The sequence below is a fragment of the Leptonychotes weddellii genome, chromosome 7 (genome assembly GCF_054177405.1).
Source record: "Leptonychotes weddellii isolate Sample4059 chromosome 7, ASM5417740v2, whole genome shotgun sequence".
In the NCBI taxonomy this organism is placed as follows: domain Eukaryota; kingdom Metazoa; phylum Chordata; class Mammalia; order Carnivora; family Phocidae; genus Leptonychotes; species Leptonychotes weddellii.
Window position 1 is genome coordinate 48,814,048 of NC_138375.1, and position 25,447 is coordinate 48,839,494.

Genomic DNA, 25,447 nt, shown 5'->3' on the forward strand with positions numbered 1-25,447 from the left:
GACCTGGAATCATGACCTGAGCCGAAGGCAGACGCTTAACGATTGATCCACCCAGGCACCCCCAAATCTTGGTTTCTAAATACCATTTTCCATCTAAGAGAAGCAGGAGACCTTAAAAACGTGGCTTATTCTTGAGCTAGGGCAGGGAAAGCATAAGCCTGGTATCAACTTGTGCCAGAAAATAAGAACTTACTCAAATAATGATGGGACAGGTCAACAGGACATGGAAGCCACCTAAAAGGGTTTTCCCCTAGCCAAATCAAGAAAAATTGTAAGCATCAGAGTAATACAAGTAATAGATTTTAACCCACTGAATAAAGTAGAAAATCATGAATCAATAAAGATATAAATAAGTTGGAAGTTTGATGAGGAACAGAGTAGTACGCTGAAGCTACCATCCCACAAAATAATTATAAACCTACAAAGAATAGCTTTACTGTGGAGAAGACTGACAGACACCACTTATTCAGTGATATAAGTAAACACCAACAGAAAAAGGACAAATCAAAATTACTAACTCACGATAGGATGCAATAAGAACACAGCATCACGGGGCACCTGGGTGGCTCAGTCGTTAAGTGTCTGCCTTCTGCTCAGGTCATGATCCCAGGTTCCTGGGATCGAGCCCGGCATCGGGCTCCCTGCTCAGCGGGAAGCCTGCTTCTCCCTCTCCCACTCCCCCTGCTTATGTTCCCTCTCTAGCTGTCTCTCTGTCAAATAAAATCTTTAAAAAAAAAAATAAAAAGAACACAGCATCACTTCTGTAACATCCCTGCCAAAGATGTATAACCTGAATCTAATCATGAAGAAGTATCAGACAAAACTCACAATGAGGGCTGTTGTACAAAATTAGCCTGTAATATTCAAAAGTGCCAAGGTTGTAAAAGTGACGAAAAAATGAAGACTTGTTCCAGACTGAAGTAGACCAGACACCGGACATTTAATCTAAAGGGAAGGCATGATTGTGACTGGATCCTTTTGCTATACAGAACATTATTGGGACAATCAGTTAAACTTGAATGCAATAAAGATCTGAGGATTAGATGGTCATAACGTATCAATGCTAATTTCCTGATCATATGGTTGTATTGTAGTGATATAAGAGCATGTCCTTTGAAGGAAATACACACTAAGGTACTTACAGATGATGCAGCGTCATATCATAAACTTACAAACAGTTCAGGAAGAAAACAGTTCTTTGTACTTTACATGTAACTTTGCTATACATTTGGGATTGTTAAAAATAATTTTTAGGGGCACCTGGCTGGCTCAGTTGGTGGGGTGTGCAACTCTTGATGTCAAGAGTTGCGGGTTCAAGTCCCACACTGGGTGTAAAGATTACTTAAAAATTAAATTTTTAAAAAATGTAGAGAGATATTTGAAAATTCCAAAGGACATAAAAAGAAGGAAATAAAATTTTAAGATAATCCTTCCTTATATGTCTAGATCACTGAAGAGCAAAATTATGTCCCTGACTTATAAACATTAACCATTATTTGCTTTTTGTCACTGACAAAGGACTCACCCAATGATCACATTCACGTCACTGCTTGTTTTGTATTAATCCATTCCTATTGTTAAGTCTCTATTTTTCAATTTCTTGACAAAGTCATCTCCCAGGGAATAATATATTACTTCAGAAATTTTCATTAACTCTTAAAATGAACTTACTCAGAATATATTTGTGGACTTTTTCCTTTCTTAAAACTTTTTTCAGTAATATAATTCCTTGTGTGTACTGGCATACTTACAGAAAGGGGTACACGGTTCCTATTTAGAAAAGTTTATTGAACATTATTCCTGCATTACACTTATTGAAAGAAAAATTTAATTGTCCCTGAAGGCACCGGTCATTTCACATGATCTATACCCTAATGTTTTTTGTATTAAAAATACAGGTTAAATCTGAAATTAGTAAAATGCAGCATATAAAACTTCATGCTGAGCAAAAAAACAAGTCCAAAAAAAAGTTACTCTATATCAGTAGAATAGTTTCCACAGTATATAAGATGTTTCCTATGTAAATGATATTTGAATGCAATTTTTAGAACCACAGTTAAATATATTTTGCAATTTGTTAACTGCAGGTATCCACATTTTCCTTCCACCACATAATCTGTTCCTTTAAGTTGGCAACATCTGCTGGGATCCACAGAATGTAGCAAAAAAAAAAAAGTAGTAGTTATTTCTCAAGATTTGAGAAGTCTGGTCCACCTTTAGTGTAGTTTCCTGAGATTTCTGCTCCACTGAAGTCAAAACCAGGATTCTAAAAGACATGAAAAAAATTATGATAAATCTTACAAGGAAAAATATAAGATATAACTCAAAATATAACTCAAAGGGAAATGGTAAAGATATAAACTAGCAAGTGACACAACAGGAAATCCAAATGGCCAATAAACATGTCAAAAGATGTAATCACCAAAACAGAACTTAAAACTAGGAGGTATATCTCAATTTTCAGATCTACAATATTTAGAAGATCGATATGTATATTACAAGTTGACAAGTGTATGGGCAAACATATACTTCAGTATGAGTGTGAAAACAGATTTTAATAACTATCATCGTTTGAGAGTTTACTACATGCCAGGCAGGCATATTCAACTTTATCAACATATTCAATCCTCATAACAATCCTAGGAAGTACTATCTCATGCTTTAGTCTTTTTGGAGGGTGTTTCATTTATTCAACAAACATTTACTGAGTTCCTACTGTTTGGAAGACACTACTAGAGGCACGTGGAATTCAAGAGTGAACAAAACAAAGATCCCTGCACTGGTGGAGCTGACATTCTTAAAGGAGGACACAAATAATAAACTGTAAGTTATCTAATGTAGAGGTTGGCAAAGTTTTCTGTAAAGAGCCAAGTAGTTAGATATTTCAGTCTTTGAAGGCCATACAGTCTCGTAACTCCTTAAGTCTGGAGTTGGTATAAGAAAGACAATATACAAATGAACGAGTATAGGTGTATTCCAATATAACTTTACTTCAAAAACAGGCAGCGGGCCAGATTTCCTCTGTGGGCCATAGTTTGTGAGCCCCTGATCCATTGTTAAAAGTTGGTGCAAGTGCTACAGAAAAAAAAGAAAGAAAGAAGAAAGAAAAGCAGGGCAGAGTAAGGGAAATGAGAAGATTATAGTATTTAAATAGGATGACCAAAGATAAAGTATACTTTATTGAGCAATGACTTGAAAACAGTGAGGAAGTTAGCCAAGCTTTGGGAGAAGAACCCTGTAGTCAAAAGGACAGAAAAGGAATGGCATGGAATGTTCAAAAATAACAAAAAGTATGGCTAGAGCAGAATGACTGAAGGGGAGATTAGTAGGAGAAGAAGTCAGGGAGATCACTGAGGACCAGATCGGATAGAATGAAAGAGTTCTGAGAAGAGAAGCAAGGTGTTCTGACCTGCATTTTAAAAGGACTACTATGCTATTTTGAGAACACTGTAGCTTGGCAAGGGTAAAAGAGAACAATTAGAAGGTTATTGGAGTAATCTAGGCAAGACACTACAGATGGTCCAGATCAAAGTGGTAGTAGAGTTGGTGGTGAGAAGTGGACAAATTCTGAATATATTTGGAAGGTAGTACCAGTAAGGTTTCCTAACAAATTGGACAGGGTGTGTGAGAGAGAGACAGGAGTGGAGGATGATATCCCATTTTTGTTCTTTGGTCTGATCAAGTAGTTTCCATCAACCAAGATGAGAAGACTAGAGGTAGAACATGTGTGGGAAGAAGTTAGGGAGTTCATGTTGAATATGTTGAGTCTGATATATCTGTCAGACTGTCAAGTGGAGATACTGAATTGGAAATGTGACTCCAAAATTGGGGAAAAAGTCTAAACTAGAGACACATATTTGGAAACCATCACCATACAGAAAGAAATTATCCACCAAAACTTTAACAGTGCTTTGATCCAGTAATTCTTCTCCTAGATAAATTAACAGAATATTGGAATAGTTTTACAGAGATGAAAGCATAAATTTTGTTTGAAATAGACACAAATCAAAAAATCCAAATCTTATCAAAAGGGAATAGCTAAAGAAATAATGTTGATATATTCAAACTAGAAAACCCTCTGAAGTAGTTAAAAGGAACAAGTTTTATCTATACGTACTGGTAGGAAGAGACCCAAGATGTATTATTAAATGAAAAAAACAACATGAACAATACACATAGTGTGATCCTGAATTTATGTTAAAAACAAAGTAGCAAACCAATACATCAATGAGATAAGAATGAGACAGATGCACAGAATGGAGAGATGTCGATGAAAGGAACTTTTCACCTTTTTACACTGTGTAAGTCTATATTGATTGAATTTTTATGAGTTCATTTATGCATTATTGGTGTAAACAAATTTAAACTTAGAAAACATGACAGTACAAATAAATTCCTCTACAGAAAATTTGAAAAAATAAAACCCACACAAAGACCAGTCATTTTTCTAATGATTTAACTTAAAAAAAAAATCCTCTAAAGAACTTTTGTAATTTTTTGTAACCACATTTGAGTTTTAATTTCAAATAATAATCATTCTATGATTTTAAGATGTTTAACAATACATATTCATACATTCATCTGACTTACTTCTTTCTGGAATCTCTCTAATGTAAGTTTTCTCTGCATTTGGTCTTGCACCCAAGGATCAGCTGCATATTCAGATTCTAGAAGAGAAGTCCAACAATTTGCTGCATCTCTCTTTGTCTTTGTAAGAACAATACGGACCATTTTTCTGTCCTCTAAACAAACAAAAATCACAAATATATTAGAGTTCATCATTAAATTTTATATTTTCAAAAATCATTAGGTAATATTGACATACAATTATTTTCAATGCATTTCTATCACTATTCTCTTCCAAAGCTGCAAAGACAAAGGACCTAATACAACAGAGGGAAACATACTAGGTTCCAAGACAAAATTAATTTTTGAAAAAAGATTCCAAGAATTATAGATTACCCTTACCCAAAGTCCATGTTCCCTCATCAGCTATTGTAGAATCAAAGAGCTTGCCCTGAAAAATAAACATATAAGGTACTAAAATCATATTTCATTAATTTTTATAATGCTTTCATGATTTAAGACTTTCCTAATTTCCTATCTAATCCACATGTAATTGTCTAGTTTGGTTATAGTAAGGAGATAAAATTTTATACCATTTCTTTTTTTTTTTTTTTTTTAAGATTTTATTTGACAGAGAGAGACACAGCGAGAGAGGGAACACAAGCAGGGGGAGTGGGAGAGGGAGAAGCAGGCTTCCCACCGAGCAGGGAGCCCGATGCGGGGCTCAATCCCAGGACCCTGGGACCATGACCTGAGCCGAAGGCAGACACTTAATGACTGAGCCACCCAGGCGCCCCTATACCATTTCAACATATTGGTAGGTGCTCAACCCTATCTTTCCTCCTAGAAAGTGAAATGGAACCTAGTTTACATTGCTTGAAATATTTATTATGACAAAGAACACAGGGCTCTCTAAAGAAAGATCAGGGCTCCATATTTTAGAAGATGAATAAATATTACTGATCACTGAGCCAAATGTGAAATTAATATCTGAAATGCTTTATCTTTACCAGTTGAAATGAACTACAAGAAGAGCTTTCCTGCTGAAATTAAAAAATGATATCTCTTAAAATAAACTTTAAAAAACTGGTTCAGGGGCACCTGGGTGGCTCAGTCGTTAAGCGTCTGCCTTTGGCTCATGTCATGATCTCAGGGTCCTGGGATCGAGTCCCACATCGGGCTCCCTGGTCCGCGGGAAGCCTGCTTCTCTCTCTCCCACTCCCCCTGCTTGTGTTCCCTCTCTCACTTTCTGTCAAATAAATCAATAAAATCTTTAAATTAAAAAAAAAATGGTTCAATCTCTTTGTTGGGCAATGTAGCATCAAAAAAATTGTAAAGCACGTACTATATAGTTCTGATACAGATTAGCTGTGACTGATTTTTCAGAAACTGTTCTTTTAAGAAAGAAATCAGCAAACATAAGTTTAAAAGAGAATGCACCTGCTCAAATCCATTTTGATTTGTTGCTACTTGTCAAATTTAAGTTTTAGGAAATGAAATTAAAAGGTCACGTAAAAAGAGAAAACATTTTTTCAGTATGTCAATAATAGTGAGAAAAAACTCTACGGGTCTAAAATGTATACCTAAAATCCTAAAGTTAAAGTTACTGTTAAATTCCCAAAGTCATTGGAATTACTAAAGGAAATATGAATTGTAATCTTAAACCACTGTTCAGGAAACTATGAATTATACAACTATCCAGAAAACTCAGTAAGATCCAAGCTGACATAAATCAATGTCTTTCACATGAATCTTTCTTTTCTCTGAGGCACTTAGAACATTTCCATATAAATAATAGCTAACATGTAGTCTACACTCGTTACATACTAGACACAATTCCAAGCTCTTAATTCCCCTGGATACCATGTTATGCTCAAAACAATCCTATCAGAAAGTTACTACAATTACCATACTTTGTGGGTGAAGGCATAGAGACACTGAATAATCTCTTGCCCAAGGTTACAAAATTATAAAAATGGCATAGTCAGGTATCCTACAATAAGGAATCTCCCTTCACCACTTCATTACACTGTCATCAAACATCTTGAGCATCTAATCTGGGAAAGAAATCTAACTTCAAAGTAACTGAATTTAACTATAAAGCTTATCAAGGAAAAAGCGGCTCCCAGATCCAACGGACATGATGAGAATAAAAAGGGTATTATTTTCTTCAAACAACTCTCGACTACCTGCTTAACCACTCCACAAACATGCAGAATTTTTCTGTTTGATGAAAAAATAAATCACCTGACATCATCTCTGAATCCTCATCCCGATATCCTTATCCTTTATTTTCTTCTTTACTGTTCTATAACTGCCTGAACATTTATTAGTTTAGCTTTATTATGCCTCCCTGCAAGAACATAACCTATCTGAGTGCAGGAAACTTCTGTCTTGTTCACCATTGACCTCTCAACACCTCATCAGTGCCTCGAAGAAATATATGCACAATAAATATTAGTTCCTTTAAATATCTAACTGAAGACCGGCAGAGCAACAAAAGCATTAGCTTCATTTGGTTTAGAAATAAAGCCAGAAAACCGGACTCCTCAAATCTCTACAACTCAGGACTAGCCGTGAGAGTGGGGCGCTCCGACCAGACCAGGCCAATGATAGCGCTCTTTCGGCCAAAGGAGCCATTCGGCCTCCCAACAGTCTTTTCACGGAAACCATGAACCTTGGGATTCTGGGGCTTAGAGGCCGGGAAGAAACTGAGCACAAGCCCAGACCTGCCGCTACCTTGAGGATCTCGCGGCCACCCACGGCCAGCGCCACATGCCGGCTCTGCAGGCCGCACTGGATATCCTGGGCGCGAGTGCCAGGCGGCACCTGAACTTCAATGAACACCTCCTCCAAGGTCTGGTACCACTGGCCCCACGGCGTCCCGCACGGAACCACCCCACTGCGCTCCTCAAACGGGGCCGACATACTCCAGTAGCCTCCCAGCTGCAGCCGCACGGAGCGAGACCAGCGCACGCGCGAAATCTCCACGCTCAGGCCACGCCCGGGACTCTCCGCTCAGGTCACTGCACATGCGCAGGGACGTAGGCTGATGTCTTAGCCTGTTCCTTTTTCCTTTTCAATGGCCATTTAGGGCCCTGGCAGTACCCCGTCTGAAAGAACTGAAATCCGGGAAAGTTTACACCCAAGGAAGGGTCGGAGGTTGGAACCAGTGAAACTAGAACTCACTGCACAGCCACCTATATGACGCCAAAAGCGGACTTTCCAAACTGCTCAGTTATGAAATGCGCTTGCGCAAATGTTGCTAGTATGTAAGCTACAATTGAGTAACGCCAGGAATGATTGGACACGGGGTGGAGGAGGAAGGAGGCAATAACAGTTTCCTATTGGCTGGTAACCTAAACGCAAAGAAGCCCTAATTGGACGCGTCGAGGTTAGGTGCGCATGCTCTTTAGATGTTCCCGTCCTGGATTGGTGTGCCCAGGATTTTGGTTTCAAATCTGCTGACGTTAGAGGTGGGCGGGGAATAAGCCGGGAGGTTTGAATTTGCAGTGAGTAGGCTGTAATAAGCGGCAGGAAGTTGGGAGGAGAGCTAGTGACCTTCAGTTTGTGGAGCTGGTCGTCAACATGTCTTTTCCTAAGGCGCCTCTGAAACGATTCAATGACCCTTCCGGTGCGTACGGGGAAAGGAGCTGGGGGTCGGGATATGTTGTCACGCATCTTGCCCCTTTTGGTTCGTTTCATCGGAGGCTAATAGGCAATTTTAGGGCTGCGATGGGTCTCATTCAATTGATTCGTTTTTCTAAAATCTATACTAAACATTTGCTACATTCCTAGTACTATTCAGAGTGATAAGGATACAGCAGTGAATGAAGCAAAGCCCCTGCCTCATGGAGTTTACATTCAACTGGAGAATGCAGCCAATAAACAGTACTGTGGAGAAACTAAAGCAGAGAGAAGGGAATCAGAACAAGGAAACTGTTAGTAGCTATTTGATGGTCGAGTGCGGAAGGCCTCACTGATAAAAAAAAAAAAAATTTGACCTGTGGCTTTTCGTATGAACTTGTGGTTTTCTTTTGGATATTCCATTCAGGAATAAAAGAAGGATGATTGCGGGGCGCCTGGGTGGTCAGTTGGTTAAGCGACTGCCTTCGGCTCAGGTCATGATCCTGGAGTCCTGGGATCGAGTCCCGCATCGGGCTCCCTGCTCGGCAGGGAGTCTACTTCGTCCTCTGACCCTATCCCCTCTCATGTGTTCTCTCTCTCTCATTCTCTCTCTCTCAAATAAATAAATAAAATCTTTAAAAAAAAAAAAAAAGAAGGATGATTGGTAAAGGCAGTAAAGGAAAAGACCTGGAGCATGAAAATAACGTATACTACAGTTTCACAAAGGTCTAGTAGGTATACAGGCTGGATTTCAACCTAGTTCTTCAATCAAAATCCTAAATCTAACAACCAAATTTGATTCTTTAGTCTTTAAGGAAGTTTTTGTTAAGTATGGTTTTAATTGTTCTCAACTTTGATGATGCTGCTTTGTCACTGTCCACCATCCCATCATTTGCTGGCCCATATCCCATTTTGGGAGAGTGTAAACCTAATGATGAACCAGAATATAGGATTTCAACATCATTTTATTTTCTGGCTGTTCTGACAAGTCTAGACTGGCACTTCTCATGCTTTTCCACAGAAGCATTCCTAAAAGAAGAGAGCTGGGCGCCTGGCTGGCTCAGTAGGTAGAACATGTGAGTCTTGATCTCGGGATTGTGAGTTCAAGCCCCATGTTGGGCCTAGAGCTTAACTAACTAACTAAATAAATAAATAAATAAATTGGGCCTAGAGCTTAACTAAATAACTAACTAACTAAATAAATAAATTGGGCCTAGAGCTTAACTATCTAAATAAATAAATAAATAAAAGGAGAGAGCACACAATAACCATAGGCTCTGCATACCCTCATCCTCTCTTCCCCCAAAAGACATAGCTAACAGTAATGGTGAAAGTCTCTCGTTTGCTTTGAAACATAAAATGTTCCCCACTGCCTGCCTCAGCCCCTATCCCAAATGAGTAAAATAGGTGCTCTAAGACGTGCCATTGTTAAGCTGATTTTAGGGAAACCTCGCCAGCCTCCTATTCACCCCAGGTTATAAACAGTTTGTAAAGTGAGAGATTTGAGCTAGCCAAGATTAATGTTTTTTGCTAAGTCTGCCTTTACCTTAGATACCCCACTGAATTCTGTATTTCAATTTGAAACTCTCTTCTGATTAGAAATCCACTATCTCAATTCTTTATTGACCATATTTAGGTCAAAAAGCTCCCAGGATTGGAATTTTTGTGTCATTATTTTTGTTATCATTATTCCAGGTAGAGGAATGGAAACTTCATTCCCTCCTTGATGTTTTTATAGCCTCTTAGAATTGATGAAAGGAGTGACTTTAATACTTTTAAATTGTGTCCCAGAATGAGGAATAAATTGTGTATCTCTCTATCCAGGATACATTTTTTTATATTTCTACAGCTATCACTGAAACAAAAAGTCTCACAAAACAGTGCTTAACTTTGCTACATTTGAGTCACACTGATATTTTCTATTGTGTTTCACTTTTTTTAATGCTAGTCAAGATGTACCAACAAGTTCTTATCTATCATTCCATTTAAAAAACACTTAAGGGATAGCCGGAGTTGCCTTGAAATGGTCAAACTCCTTGAAGTTCCTCTTTATTTGCATGAAACTCTATGCTGAAGTAAATAGCTTTTCAGAGAATAGTATGAATCTATTGATTCTCAGTCGGTTAAAGCTTTATGCTAATGATATTTTTACCCTTTTGTTTAAGTAGGCTTTATGCGCAGTGTGGGGCTTGAACTTATACCCTGAGATCGAGAGTCACAGGCTGTACCAACTGAGCCAGCCAGGCTCCCCTTATGCTAATGATTGTCCTGAGAATGAGATCTCAAGTCGACTATGCATAAACACTCTGAAGTGCCTTCAGTTTGAGACTCTAGTTAAGTGAGGTTATACTGTATAAATTTCTGGATCATAGAAATGTTGTCTAGTACAGGGGTGCCTGGGTGGCTCAGTCAGTTAAGTGGCTGCCTTCTGCTCAGGTCATGATCCCAGGGTCCTGGGGTCAAGCCCCTTGTCAGGGTCCCTGCTCAGCCTGGAGCCTGCTTCTTCCCCCTCTGCCTGCTGCTTCCCCTGCTTGTGCGTTCTCTCTCTCTCTCTGTCAAATAAATAAAATTTAAAAAATATATATTGTCTAGTACAGTTTGTAGTATGTATAACATGACTTTATAAATTTCCTGATATGTCAATATTAGCCAGAGATGAATTATCACTATAAATTTTTATTCCAGACTAAACCTTGAGGGCTAGACTTTTAGTTGCTTCATTTCTAGAATCTGATGGTAGTTACCTCAGTGACTCTCTTTGAGTAGAGTTGATTCCAAATATTTTTTTCTTATATTCAATCCTTAATACAAAGCCATGTTGCTTTTTTTAATGATGTTTATCTCAAGACAGTCTTCGCTGTTTTGTTCAGTTGCCTGTTTCTTTGACTCATTGAAATTAAGAGCATTTGGGGAAGATAATGGTGTTTTCCATAGAGAGGCCTGTTTTTGTACTATCAAATGGATGCTATTTTTACATTTGAAAAAAATAAACAATTTATTAATGGTATTTTGCATTTGTATTACTTTATTATGACATGTTTTTAACTTAAGATCATAAATTACATTAGATGAGACATTAATGTGCTATGTTTCCTTTAGGTTGTGCACCATCTCCAGGTGCTTATGATGTTAAAACGTCAGAAGTATTGAAAGGACCAGTATCCTTTCAGAAATCACAAAGATTTAAAAAACAAAAAGGTAATGGATTCCAAAATAAAATAATGGTTATGTGATTTCATAAGTTTTAAAGTTATGACTTAACAGCATTTAAATTAGAAGATTCTATACTATTTCTAAAAAGGTGAAGCTACAGTTATATTTAAATTTTCTTATTTGATGAATTTACAAATGAGTCAACTACAGAATAATGCTTTAATCATTTCACTATTGTATAACCAGAAAAATTAAGCAAGATACTCATGTAAATATATAGTTTCCCTTTTGGTAATTACCTTAACCTTCTGTCAGGGAATATCAAGAAAATCAGAAAAGTGTTGGATGTGAAAATACTGTTGTGCAACTAATTATTTGGACATGTACAATCAAGAAATGAACTTTATATTACTTCACTAATAATTACAATAAGAAATTTGGAAATTGGATTTTGTCTGTGTTTCAACATGTAAGCACCAACCAAGATCTGTACAATTTATTTTATTGTAGAATCTCAACAAAATCTTAATGTTGACAGAGATACTACCCTGCCTGCTTCAGCAAGAAAAGTTAAGACTTTGGGATTAAAGGTGAGGCACTCTGGGGGCGCCTGGGTGGCTCAGTTGGTTGGGCGACTGCCTTCGGCTCGGGTCATGATCCTGGAGTCCCTGGATCGAGTCCCGCATCGGGCTCCCTGCTCGGCAGGGAGTCTGCTTCTCCCTCTGACCCTCCCAACCCTACCCCCTCTCATGTGCTCTCTCTCTCTCAGTCTCTCTCTCTCAAATAAATAAATAAAAATCTTTAAAAAAAATAAAAAATAAAAAATAAATAAAGGTGAGGCACTCTGATATTCTAGCTGGTTTATCACCTAAATCATGAAAACATTTCTGAAAAGTATTTTATTTGATTAGAATGGATTAAGTGTATAAAGTAAGGTTATAAGTAAACCTATAAATTAATAAAAAATATTATCATTAGGACTCTACCAAGATTTATATTTCTGCCTGTGTCATTACTAAATATATTGTTTAAACGTGCCCATAGTTCAGAATTACAAAATAGTCTCCACTTCTCAGTCATTTCTCAATCTAAATTGTCTAACACCTTGTAAGCCTTTAAAAAGTATGCAATGCTTTGATTTGGTAGTTAATATCATTTGAGTTGTTTTGGTTTTGTTTGTTTGTTTGTGCAGAAGGGTAAGTATTGGTGAAGAAAAAGGAAAAAAAAAAACATTCTAAGGCCTAAAAGAGATGTGCTGCTCAAAAACTATCAAAGAGTGGTGGGAGATTAAATTCTTAACTTCATGTTATGGCTTGTGCAACAGCCTAAGTGTTATTAGTGTTTCCATTAGTTCATAAAGCAAGTTGTAGTTTCTTAAGAGATTTCAAAAAGAGATTTGTTAATATGGAAGAGATTGAGAGTTAGGAAACCAAGGCTGTAGGGTAAGCTTAGACTTGTTCATTTGTTAAGCAATTACCTAAGTCTCTTGTTTTATAATGTAGGGCTTCATTATCCAATATGGAAGTGATTAGCCACATGTGGCTGTTGAGCACTTGAAGAGCTAAATTTTTATTATTATTTAATTTTGATTAATATATATTTAAAAACTGATACTTGATTCTGTTGTTGGAAAACGCAAATGTTTTTTGGAACATATTGGGTATGTGAATCTACTTCTTGATGTGTACATTTTATGAAATCTAAATATAGCGCTCTCTCTTTTAGTCAGTGGGGAATCTGCTTCTCCCTCTCCCTCTCCCTCCACCCCTCCCCTTCTCATGCTCTCTCGCTTGCTCTCCCTGTCTCTCTCAAATAAATAAAGTCTTTAAAAAAAAAAAAAGAAGTATGTATGTGGTTTGTAATGAATTATTATTGGGCAGCACTGATATAGACAGTCTTTTCTTACACATTGATTTAAACATATATACAATGGGATATTCTTCAGCCATAAAAAGGAATGAAATCCTGCTGTTTGCAATAACATGGATGGACCTAGAGAGAATAATGCTAAGTGAAATAAGACAGTTAGAGAAGGATAAATACCATATGATTTCACTCATATGTGGAATTTAAAAAACAAATGAGTAAAGGGGGGAAAAAAGAGAGACAAACCAAGAAATGGTCTCTTAACTCTAAAGAACAAACTTATGGTTACCAGAGAGGAGGAGGATAGGAGGATGGGTGAAATAGGTGATGGGGATTAAGGAGTGCTCTTGTCTTGAACACCTGGTGATGTATGGAAGTGTTGAATCACTATATTGTACACCTGACACTAATATTACACTGTATATTAACTATACTGGAATTAAAATTTAAAAAAATAAAATAATTTTTTAAAAGTTGCTTTAAATTTCTTAATTTGAATTTCTTGAAGAAACAGTTCTGAGATTTTGAATTAATTACAGAACTCTTAGAAAACTTACATACAGGCTTGTGTAAAACCCCTAATTAATAGACCTTCCTTGATAGAAAATGCCATCATATGGAAAATTAATAAATATGAAACTGATAAAGCCCCCCCCCAACTTAGAAGCACATAAAGCAGGTTGTGTTCAATATGTTTATCCATTTTCTTCCATTTTAGATGGAAAAGATAGATATTCTGTTTAGGGCCATTGTGTCAGAAAAGCTGTTGGATATAAAAATACATCGAACAAAAATTATATGTCTTATTTAGAATAAAGGCAAAAGTAGATTAGAACCAGCTTACACGGGACACCTGGGTGGCTCAGTTGGTTAAACATCTGCCTTCAGCTCAGATCTAGGTTCCGGGATCCACCCCAACATCTGGCTCAGCGAGAGTCTGCTTCTCCCTCTGACTTCCCCCCTCTTGTGCACTCTCTCTCTCTGAAATGAATAAATAAAATCTTAAAAAAAAAAAAAGTATCAGCTTACCCCATTTTAATTTTTATGTCTTTGCATGTGTAGTTTTTTTTTCCTCTTTGGGTATCAAGGTTTAAGTTTATTACTCTTTGTAAGATTCTTTTCTTTCTGGGATAGCATAATTAAATATTCAAAATGTATTGATGTTTACATTAGAAAGAAGGCATTCAGCAGCTTTATTCATGAAGCTCCACCTGTTCTTTTCCCTGGACTTATTAGGAAAATCCTAATAATCTATTAGGGTGAAAACTTAAACCTGAAATATTTTAAGATTTAAAGAACCTTTTCCTTCTTTTACCAGACAAGTCTCCTACAAAATGTTTAATATGCTCAGTGAAATGTTTAAAATAGAAATTAACTGTTTGATGAGGACCTCCCCTCTACTTGCTAGATAGGATGCTGCCTGATTCATGAATTGCTTAATGAAGCCAATTAGATCTTTAAGGAAAAAAAAGAAAGGAGTGCCTGGCCGATCCAGTCAATAAAGCCTGTGAATCTTGATCTTGGGGTTGTGAGTTCAAGCTGCACACTGGGGGGTAGAGTTTACTTAAAAAAAAAAAAAAAGAAAAGAAAGAGAAATTAAAGTGTTTAATCTTTTTTTTATAACTGAAAATCCAATCTGTGATATTTGTGGCACTTAAATTTGCTTATCTCTGTTCTTTGACTTTTAAATAGAAGGAATCTCAAAAGAATGATAAAGATTTGAAGATACTAGAAAAAGAGGTAAGCAATGCTTTCAACTTAATTGAAAAACAAATGTGCTATAAAATGGAAAGAGTTGGGACGCCTGGTGGTTCAGTTGGATAAGCATCTGCATTCCGCTCATGTCATGATCCCAGGGTCCTGGGATGGAGTCCTGCATTGGGCTCCTTGCTCAGCGGGGCGCCTGCTTCTCCCCCTGCCTGCCGCTCCCCCTGCTTGTGCACTATTTCTCTCTCTGACAAATAAATAAATAAAATCTTTAAAAATAATAAAATAAAATGGAAAGAGTTACTTAGAGTTAAGAGACAGGGATTCTGTTGTGCAGTTTGGCGAGTTCTGTAGCAGATGGGCAAGGCCTACCATCAGGACCAATGCCTGCCAGTTAACTGTTGTTCCTTAGCTTCCTTAGATACCATGTTTCAGAGCCTGGTTGTCCATGTGGTATGCTGGCAATGTCAAGTTTGTTGGGGCACCTGGGTGGCTCAGTCGTTAAGCGTCTGCCTTCAGCTCAGGTCATGATCCCAGGGTCCTGGGATCGAGCCCCGCATCGGGCTCCCTGCTCCGTGGGAAGCCTGCTTCTCCCTCTCCCACTCCCTCTGCTTGTGTTCCCTCTCTCGCTGTTTCTCTCTCTGTCAAATAAATAAATAAAATCTTAAAAAAAAAAATCAAGTTAGCATACTAAGGGACAGATTCAAGATAACCCACTTCAATGAAAAATTGATAACTAAAAATTACTGCATTGATTTATCACAATTATGCATGGGTCAGATATTTATATTTACTCAGCGCACACTCTTCCTGTATGCTAATCTATATGTTAAGACAGTGACTAGCTAGAGAATTTCTTAATGAGCATGAAATCCTAGCAGGTTAGTTGAACTATGAAAAAGTTGTGCTAACCTGACACATCCTCAGCACTGTAGGTATATATATGTCTTATTCAAGGATAAAATGGAGCTGGAGGGTGAACCTGGAACTGTCCTGTCCAATGGTAGCCACTCACCACTTGAGACTTCTTAAATTAAGTAAAATAAGAACTCAATTTTTTTATCACACTAGTCACATTTTTAAATGCGCAGTAGGCACTGCAGTGAGTGGTTCCCGTACTAGACAGTACATTTCTACCATGGCAGAAGTCTCTACCGAGCAGAGGTGACCTGAAGAACCCACTTACTGGGGAGCCTGGGTGGCTCAGTTAGTTGAGCATCCGACTCTTGATTTTGGCTCAGGTCGTGATCTAGGGGTCATGGGATTGAGCCCCAGGTTGGGCTCTGCGCTCGGTGTGGAGTCTGCTTGGGATTCTCTCTTTCTGCCCTTCCGCCCCGCTCTCTCGCTCTATATATATAAAATAAAATCTTAAAAAAAAAAAAAAAACCCACTTACTTCCCTAAGCAGGGGTAAGATAGTCACTGCCAGCTTTGCTTTTCTGGCAGTCTTTTTTTTGTATGTTTCCATTGCTCACCAACTCTTTTTAGTGCATATATTCTTTTGACATATTACAACTTTCATTGATTATAGTTAAATGTTGGCTTAGGACCAAGAATATGTCAAGTTAACTTTGCAAATCTCTGCCCTGGTTGCTCTGATTCTTTTAGTATTTAGTTATATTGGTCATCATTTTATTGAGGACACACGCCTACAATATAGGCGTTGATACTTAGAGATGTGATAGCTGAGTCTCAGAGAGATAGCTGGTGAGTGAGTGGCAGTGCCAAGATTAGAACTGGTAATTTGTGTCAATTTCTTAATCTTTTGGAATAGAGATTTTAGACAAATACAGCTCTATTTTATTTAAACCCCACAGTATTTGTAGTTTGTTTAATTTGAATTAATTATCAACATGTAAAAGTAGAATTTCATGCAAAACAAATTCAGATTTCTGGCCTATGTAGTGAAATCAGAAGATCTGACAATCCTCTAACAGATTTTTAAGACCTATCATAAATATGACTGTTGAAACAGCTAGTAAAATCGGAATATCTAAGAGCATCATGTCACAGAGGTTTTTCTAGAACTTTAATGTTTCATTATCAATAGCATATAGTTTCATTGGCACTGTATTGGTGATTCATTCATTTATCACCTTGTTTCTGTCCAGATTCGTGTTCTTCTGCAGGAACGTGGTGCTCAGGACAAGCAGATCCAGGATCTGGAAGCTGAGTTGGAGAAAATGGAGGCCAAGCTAAATGCTACAGTCAGGGAGAAAACATCTCTCTCTGCAAGTAATGCTTCACTAGAAAAACAGCTTATTGAGTTAACCAGGACTAATGAGCTACTAAAATCAAAGGTATTTGAACCTGATAATAATACTTACAATTGAATAAATTAAAAACATGTTTTATTTTCCTATATAGTTGTTTGGGAATTTTAGGCTCTAGTTTAGTCTTTTTCCTTCACCAAATGTACCTTAAATGTTAAGCTGCTTCCAAAAAGAATTATTATCTTTTTTATTATGGTACCTTTTTTATTATGGTACCTTTTTTATTATGGTATAAGAGGGGATAAACAAACAAGTTGCTTTTGTTTTAATGTCTGATATTTTGTCACCCTTCTTCAGAGTTACCCCCAATAAATAAGGCCATTAATAAAACTTGCAAAATTTACACCTAGAGGTCACTTTAAAGATCTTTCTCTGAAATAAATAATAGCATAACAGCAGGCTTCCATCTCAAATCCTTTTGGAAATGAAGTGGGAAATGAATAAATTTGTGGACTAAATATGTTTAATAGATAAATTTTGTTTATTAATATTAATATACTAATAGATCTTAAAGAACATAACATGGTCATCTGCTTTTGTCTGAAGTAGGAGGAGGCTGTAAATCACTGTTCAGTTCAATAACAGTCACTTATTCAGGGCCTGTAATGTGCTGAGCTCTTTGATTACAAAGGGAGCGAGGGTGCATAAGAATCAAGCTTGGGGCAGGGAGCAGATTCCTGGGTCCCACTGAGGGAGATTCTGATTTGGTAGGCCTGGGATGGACCCTGTAGCCTACATATTTCCAAAGAGATCAGGCAATTCAGATGCATTTTGCTAAGCAAGCACACTTGACAGAATCCTCCCCAAGAGGTTTGTTATAGAGGCTTGCAGTGGACTCTTCAGCATGCAGAGGTAGGTGACCACCCAAGCTGCTCTCAAAAATAAACCAGAAAAGGGCACCTGGCTGGCTCAATCTGTAGAGCATGCAACTCCAGATCTCAGGGTTGTGAGTTCAAGCCCCACATTGGGTGGAGATTACTTAAAAATAAAACCTTCCCCAAAAATTAAATAAATAAACCAGAAAGTCATATTAATCAAGAAGAGGGACAAGAATAGTAATAGCATAAAATCAGTAATTCTGGTGTGGTCAAAGCCTATTTTCTCTACCAGAGTATAATGTAAGTAAATAATAGTTCCAGTAAAAGAATAATCAATATTTCTGTGATTTTTATGTAGGACCTAGTAGAAAATATTTCTAAATTTTTTATGTTTCTTGTACTTAGTTTTCTGAAGATAGTAACCAGAAGACTATGAGAATTCTAAGCCTCGAGTTAATGAAACTTAGAAACAAAAGAGAAACAAAGATGAGGGTGAGTGATATCTTTGGTGAGTTTGCTGTGTCTGGATCTGGCGGTCTGAACAATCTCTCATTTCCTAAAACAGATATTTCTGTTGTGTAGAGTATGATGGCTAAACAGGATGGCATGGAGGTGAAGCTGCAGGTCACTCAGAAGAATCTTGAGGAGTCTCAGGGGAAAATAGCACAACTTGAGGGGAAACTGTGAGTGACTAAAAAAGAAATTATTAAGTGTAACTAATTCTTGATTTACCTCTCACCTTGCTCTTGTTTACTGAGACTGAACCTTCCTTCGCTTATGTCATTGATCCCTGCTTGCCCTATTTCTCTTCTTCAACGGAGCCCTGATGATTCCCAAACATTTTATGCTGAAAAGATGTATGAATGTTTTAATTTTGTCCATCTTCTGTATAAATGATGAGGAAAGGCTTCATAATCTTTGTAGTAGCACCATCTTATGGAGATGGTAGACCAAAATAGAGGAATATTGGTATAGGAAGCTGTGATTAATGCAAATCCTAGCCTTCTTTTTATTACTGAGCTGTAACTTACCTACAAAAAAATATACTGAGCGTAAGTATTCAGTTTGATAACTTTTGACAATTGTAATCACCTCTGTAATCACCACCCAAACAAGATAGAGAACATTGCCATCCTTCCAGAAAATTCCTTCCTGCCCCTTCCTGCTCCCCTGCCCTTCCCCATTGTGATGTCCCCCAACCCCTGAAGCCACTTTCTGACTTCCATCATCATAATTAGTTCGGCCTTTTGGGGGGATGGTTATCACAGTATGTGCGTGTATGTCTTCTTTTGTTTAACATAATGTTTTGAGATTCATCTAAGCTGTTGTATTATAATTTGTTCCTCTATTTCTGAGTAGTATTCCACTACTTGAATTTAGCTCCATTTGTTTACTATTTCTCTGTTGATCATCATTTGGGTTTTCAGTTTCTGACTGTTGTGAATAAGACTGCTATGCATGTCTTTTTCTGGACATAAGTTTTTATTTCTCTTGAATTAACATCTAGGATTAGAATTCCTGGATCATAGGGTAGTGTAGTATATGTATAATGTGTTAAAAACTCAAAAGTGGTTGTCGCACTTTACAGTCGCACTTAGCAGCGTATGATAGTTCCAGTTGTTCCACTTCCTCTCCAAGGTTTGATATTGTCAGTCTATTTGATTTTGGCCCTTCTAGTAGGTAGGAAGTAGTGTCTCATTTGTCATTTTGTTAGTATAAGGGTCAAGCTTCTCTTTCTGTGCTCGCTGACCATTCATATAAATCCTTTTATAAGGCGTCTATTTAAGTTTTTTGCTCATTGTTTGAATTGTTTGGAGGAGGTAAACACATGAGTAATTAGAAGAAAGGCAACCTAAAACAGAGGCTTTATAGCAACAAAATGCTATTTTGTATGTGCGGTGGGTAGGGAAGCCAGGAAAGCTACAAGAAAGATCATTTCTAACACTCAGGATTTTATAGGTGATAATTCTCATCATCATAACCCTTTTATCAGAATTTATTTGGAAAGCTTAAAAAAAAAACAAAACTTCAGTTTCCTATTTGTATATTTTAAATTGTCAATTTGAGAGGTCACATAAAATGATGGTTAAGAATTTGGATGCTACGGTAGAGCATGCGACTCTTGATCTCAAGGTTGTAAGTTCGAGCCCCACATTGGGTGTAGAGATTATTTAAAAATAAAATCTTCAAAACACACACACACTAAAAAAAAAGAAGAATTTGGACTCTAGAGACAGCCTATCTGATACGGCATTATTTGGTACAGATTAAGCATTATGTGTGACTATTGTACATATTCATATATGCCATTTTTTTCAGTGTTTCGATAGAGAAGGAAAAGATTGATGAAAAATCCGAAACAGAAAAACTCTTAGAATACATCGAAGAAATTAGGTAATATGAATAGTAGTTTCTAATTGGACCTTATTTTGTTGAATAGTGATGAATACATCATTTCATCCTTTTTCATTTAATTTTCTCTGTGCCTAAATTATGTGCTCTTCAAAATAATTTGTTTTAATGCAGTTGTGCATCAGATCAAGTGGAAAAATACAAGCTAGATATTGCCCAGTTAGAAGAAAATTTGAAAGAAAAGAATCATGAAGTTGTAAGCCTTAAGCAGTCTCTGGAGGAAAATGTTTTACTTTCTAAACAAGTAGAAGACCTGAATGCTAAGTGTCAGCTGCTCGAAAAAGAAAAAGGTATTTAGATAAGTAATATGTACAATATTTAAGGAAAGTACTGCTATATGAAAACATTTTTTAATAATTATGTAAACAACATAAAAATCCTGTTCTCTATATGGGAATTTTTATCTTTTATAATGTTTGTTCTCTGTTTATTTCAATATATTGCTTGTCTTCATTGAAATATATATAGTGGTGCAGTTCTTGACTTCCCCATTGGGTGGTCATTTAAAATGAGAAGCTACAGAACCAGGGTTCGAGGTTTTATTATGTACAATAGAATACATACTATATTATATCTATAAAATGATACGAACCTCAGAGTTATGTTTTGGCTTTATTTCTTTCAAAATACTTGATCTGTGTAACATGCTAATAACAAAAAATATGGAAATCCAGTTTCTCAAAGTTAGTATCTAATTTCAGCATTTTTCACTTTTATAGAAGACCTTGTCAACAGGGATAGAGTACAGGATGAAACTCTAAATTCTGAAATGCAAAACTTAAAGGAGAAACTTACTCTTGAAAAACAGGAACATGAAAAACTACAACAAAAAGAATTACAGACTGATTCACTTCTGCAACAAGAGAAGGTAGTTTACTACAATACAAAAAAAGAAAACAACTTGTGCTTATTGTATGTCATTCATTTCCATGTATATCAGAAAACCTTTCAATTGTATATGTCCTTCACTCTGACAATTCTATTTTTAGCATCTTATCCTGCGTAAATAGTCCTGTCTATGCTACAGATTTATCTGCAGAGATGTTCATGACAGGGTGATTGATAATGTGAAAAAATTATAAGCAACTGATGAACCAAAATAAGAAAACTGTTTAAAAATATTTTCTTGTAGGATGCCTGGTTGGCTTAGTCGGTAGAGCATATGACTCTTGATCTCAGGGTTGTGAGTTCCAGCCCCACGTTGGGTATAGAGATTAGTTAAAAATAAAATCTTAAAATAAAAATAAAATCTTAAAAATATATATATTTTTCTTGCACATTCTTGTGTTACATTACTACTTGGGCATTTACAGTTATGTTATAAAATAGTGTCTAAATGCATGTGAAACAAAAGTGACAGTTTTTAAAAATCTGGATTACATAAAGAATAATGTACATATTGGTGAGAAAAACAGTTCACTAAAAAAAAATGGGCATAGGATGGAAATTCATCATTCTCAGAAGTAGAAATTCAGATAATCTATGAAGATCAAAAGATGCTCTACCTTAGTAATAAAGAAATTGAGATAATTGTTTTTCCCTTACAAGATTAGTACAAATTGAAACATTTGATAATATATAACATGTTAATGAGAGTGGAGCAAATAGGTACTCAAATGCACAGATAGGAAATACTATATTGTTGGGCAACCTGCAACACTGAAGGAATTAAGTAGATTTATATATACTGACTTAAAGATCTCAAAAACTATTTTTAGGATTTTTTTAAATGACCTTTACATATGTAGCTTATATTATTTATGTGTGTGTGTGTGTGTGTGTGTATTTTTTTTTTAAGTACATAAGTGTATAGAAAAAGACCAGAAGGCATATATACCAAACTAGTGGTTATCTCTATAGTGAGAAAACTAAGATTGGGGTGGGGTATAATCAGAGGCAATTTTCACTTTACTTGGGTTCTTTTTGTTTTTTGTTATTTTTTTTGCCATCCAGTCCCGCAACTGCATTTATTGTTGGCAGACCTCCAAATGTTTTTTTGTATCTTAGTATCTAAGAGATGTGTCTCCTAAATGCATTGTTAGGAGTATAAAGATGGAGAGAATGCTTATTTACAGTGAACATTCTTTTTAAAGGCAAAGGGCCCTGTTTTCATTCATTAAGTGCTCTGGGCACATCTATACCAGGTTTTTCTTTTTGTTTTCGGTTGAGGTATAAATTGACATACAACAGTATATAAGTTTCTGTATTCAACACAATACCTGTGTGTATTGCAAAATTATCACCACAATAAGTCTAGTTAGCATCTATCACCATAGATAAGCTAAAGAATTTTTTTCCTTCTGAGGAGAACATTTAAGATCTATTCTCTTAGCAACTTTCAAATATGCAATACAGTATTGTTAACTATAGTCACCCCACTGTACATTACATCCCCATAACTGAAGTATTTTATAACTGGAAGTTTATACCTTTTGACTTCACCCATTTTGTCCACGCCCACCTCTGGCAACCACCAATCTGTTCTCTGTAGCTGGGTTTTTTATTTGTTTTTAGATTCCACATATAAATAAGATCATATAGTATTTTTCTTTGACTTATTTATTACAATATCCTCAAAGTCCATCCATAGCATCACATATAGCAAGATTTCCTTCTTTTATATGGCTAAATAATATTCAGTTGTGTATATACCACATTTTCTTTATCCATTCATCCATCAATACATATTTAAGTTTTTTCCGTATCTTAGCTATTGTAAATAATGCAGATATGTACATTGGGTGCATATATATTTTCAAGTTTGTATTTTCATTTTCTTCAGATACTTAGAAGTGGAATTGCTAGATTGTATGGCAGTTCTATATTTAATTTTCTGAGAAACATTCATACTGTTTTCCATAGTGGCTACACCAGTTGATACTCCCACCAACAGTTCACAGTGGTTCCCTTTTCTCCACATCCTTGCCAACACTTGCTATTTCTTGTCCTTTTTTTTTTTTTTTGGAATCTCTATGCCCAACATGGGGTTGAGCTCATGACCCCAAGATCAAGAGTCACATTCTCTACCAACTGAGCCAGCCAGGCACCCTGTTTATTTTCCTTTTGATAATAACCATTCTGACAGATGTGAGGTGAATCTAATTGTGGTTTTGATTTGCATTTCCCTGATGATGAGTGATGTTGAGCATCTTTTCATGTACCTGTTGGCTATCTGTATGTCTTTGGAGAAATGTCTGTTCTCATCTGCTGCCCAGTTTTTAATCAGATTATTTGGGGTTTTTTTGCTTTTGAACTGTAAGTGTTCTTTATATATTTTGGATATTGACCCCTTATCAGATAATTATTTGCAAATATTTTCTCCCATTTAGTAGGTTACATTTTCAATTTCTGGTGGTTTCCTTTCCTGTACAGAAGCTTTTTAGTTTGATACAGTCCCACTTGTTTATTTTTGCTTTTGTTGCCTTCGCTTTTGGTGTCCTATCCAAAAGAGCATCACCAAGATCAATGTCAAGTTGCTTACTCTGTTTTCGTCTATGAGTTCTATGGTTTCAGGTCTTACATTCAAGTCTTTAATCTATTTTGAGTTAATTTTTGTTTATGGTATAAGATAGTAGGTCCACCTTCCTTCTTTTGCTTGTGGTTTTCCAGTTTCCCAATACCATTCATTGAAGAAACTATTCTTTCCGCATTGTATATTTTTAGCTCTTTTATCATAAATTAATTGACTAAATGTGTGGGTTTGTTTCTGGGCTCTATTCCATTCTGTTGATCGATTATCCATTTTTTTTTAAAGATTTTATTTATTTGACAAAGAGAGAGAGAGAGAGGCAGGCAGAGGGAGAGGAAGAAGCAGGCTCCCTGCTGAGCAGAGAGCCCTACATGGGGCTTCATCCCAGTAACCTGGGATCATGACCTGAGCTGAAGGCAGATGCTTAACCAACTGAGCTACCCAGGCACCCCTCGACGTGTCTCTTTTTATGCCAGTACTGTTTTGAGTGCTATAGATTTGTAAGATAGTTTGAAATCAGGAAGCGTGAGGCCTCCAACTTTGTTCTTCTTTGTCAAGATCACTTTGGTTATTCAGGGTCTTTTGTGTTTCCATACGAATTTTAGCATTTTTCTATTTCTATGAAAATTCCCATTTTGATAGGGATTGCATAGAATCTATAGATTGCTATGGTTGTATGGATATTTTAACAATATTAATTTTTCCAGTCCATGAGGACAGACTATCTCTCCATTTGTGTCTTCTTCACTTTATTTTAATGTTAGAATTTTTTCACAGTGGTGATTTATTTGTATATTATATAACTTTAAAATACATTTATATACTATCAAAATCATAGTATACTTTTTTTTAAGACTTTATTTATTTATTTGACAGATAGAGACACAGCGAGAGAGGGAACACAAGCAGGGGGAGTGGGAGATGGAGAAGCAGGCTTCCCGCCGAGCAGGGAGCCCGATGTGGGGCTTGATCCCAGGACCCTGGGACTATGACCTGAGCCAAGGGCAGATGCTTAACGACTGAGCCACCCAGGCGCCCCATAGTATACTTTTTATATAGTATCATCTGAGAAAAATATATGCTGAAAGTCAGTGGTAAATTATAATTTTAGTTTTACAAGGAATGTGTTGTGGGTGTGCAATGCATAGAAAAAAGACTGAAATAACATTTACCACAGTGTTAACACGGTGCAGGATATAATCCATGACAACATGCGGGTGGATATCTATATTTTTCAAGTTTCTTTGAAGCTCATGAATTTAGTATTCATACTTTATTACCTGTACTTCCTTTTTGTGCTTAAGTAAAAGCCTCATGATGCCATTTCATACTATTTCAGTGGTTTTTTGTTTGGATGTAGGAATTGTCCTCCAGTCTTCAACAGAAGCTATGTTCTTTTCAAGAGGAAATGATGAAAGAGAGGAATCTCTTTGAGGAAGAATTAAAGCAAGTACTGGATGAGCTAGATAAATTACAGCAAAAGGAGGAACAAGCTGAAAGGCTAGTTAGGCAGTTGGAAGAGGAAACAAAATCTCGAGCTGAAGAACTAAAACTCCT

General features: G+C 36.5%; 2 protein-coding genes across 2 annotated transcripts in view; one reads left to right on the top strand and one right to left on the bottom strand.

Moving 5' to 3' along the window:
• Positions 1-1,767: 1,767 nt before the first annotated feature.
• NUDCD2 (NudC domain containing 2) lies at positions 1,768-7,738 on the bottom strand. Its single transcript, XM_006737603.3, has 4 exons — positions 7,306-7,738; positions 4,969-5,017; positions 4,591-4,742; positions 1,768-2,266 (listed from the first exon to the last, which is right to left on the bottom strand). Exons 1-4 carry the CDS (start codon positions 7,492-7,494, stop codon positions 2,183-2,185), a joined length of 474 nt encoding a protein of 157 aa, XP_006737666.1. The 5' UTR covers positions 7,495-7,738; the 3' UTR covers positions 1,768-2,182.
• Positions 7,739-8,060: 322 nt separating this feature from the next.
• Positions 8,061-25,447, top strand: part of HMMR (hyaluronan mediated motility receptor) — a 36,242-nt gene continuing 18,855 nt past the window's right edge. The window contains 11 exon segments of the mRNA XM_081825803.1: positions 8,061-8,200; positions 11,293-11,391; positions 11,857-11,936; positions 14,905-14,952; positions 17,030-17,218; positions 18,415-18,501; positions 18,592-18,692; positions 20,329-20,403; positions 20,536-20,711; positions 21,141-21,289; positions 25,251-25,390. Coding sequence (XP_081681929.1) covers positions 8,155-8,200; positions 11,293-11,391; positions 11,857-11,936; positions 14,905-14,952; positions 17,030-17,218; positions 18,415-18,501; positions 18,592-18,692; positions 20,329-20,403; positions 20,536-20,711; positions 21,141-21,289; positions 25,251-25,390 — 1,190 coding nt within the window. The 5' untranslated portion in view covers positions 8,061-8,154.

Coding starts and splice junctions, on each gene's coding strand:
- NUDCD2 (XM_006737603.3), bottom strand. CDS start 7,494: ATGTCGGCCCCGTTTGAGGAGCGCAGTGGGGTGGTTCCGTGCGGGACG. Junction 5,018..7,305: donor GTGGCCGCGAGATCCTCAAG/GTAGCGGCAGGT, acceptor TTTATTTTTCAG/GGCAAGCTCTTTGATTCTAC. Junction 4,743..4,968: donor TGAGGGAACATGGACTTTGG/GTAAGGGTAATC, acceptor TTGTTTGTTTAG/AGGACAGAAAAATGGTCCGT.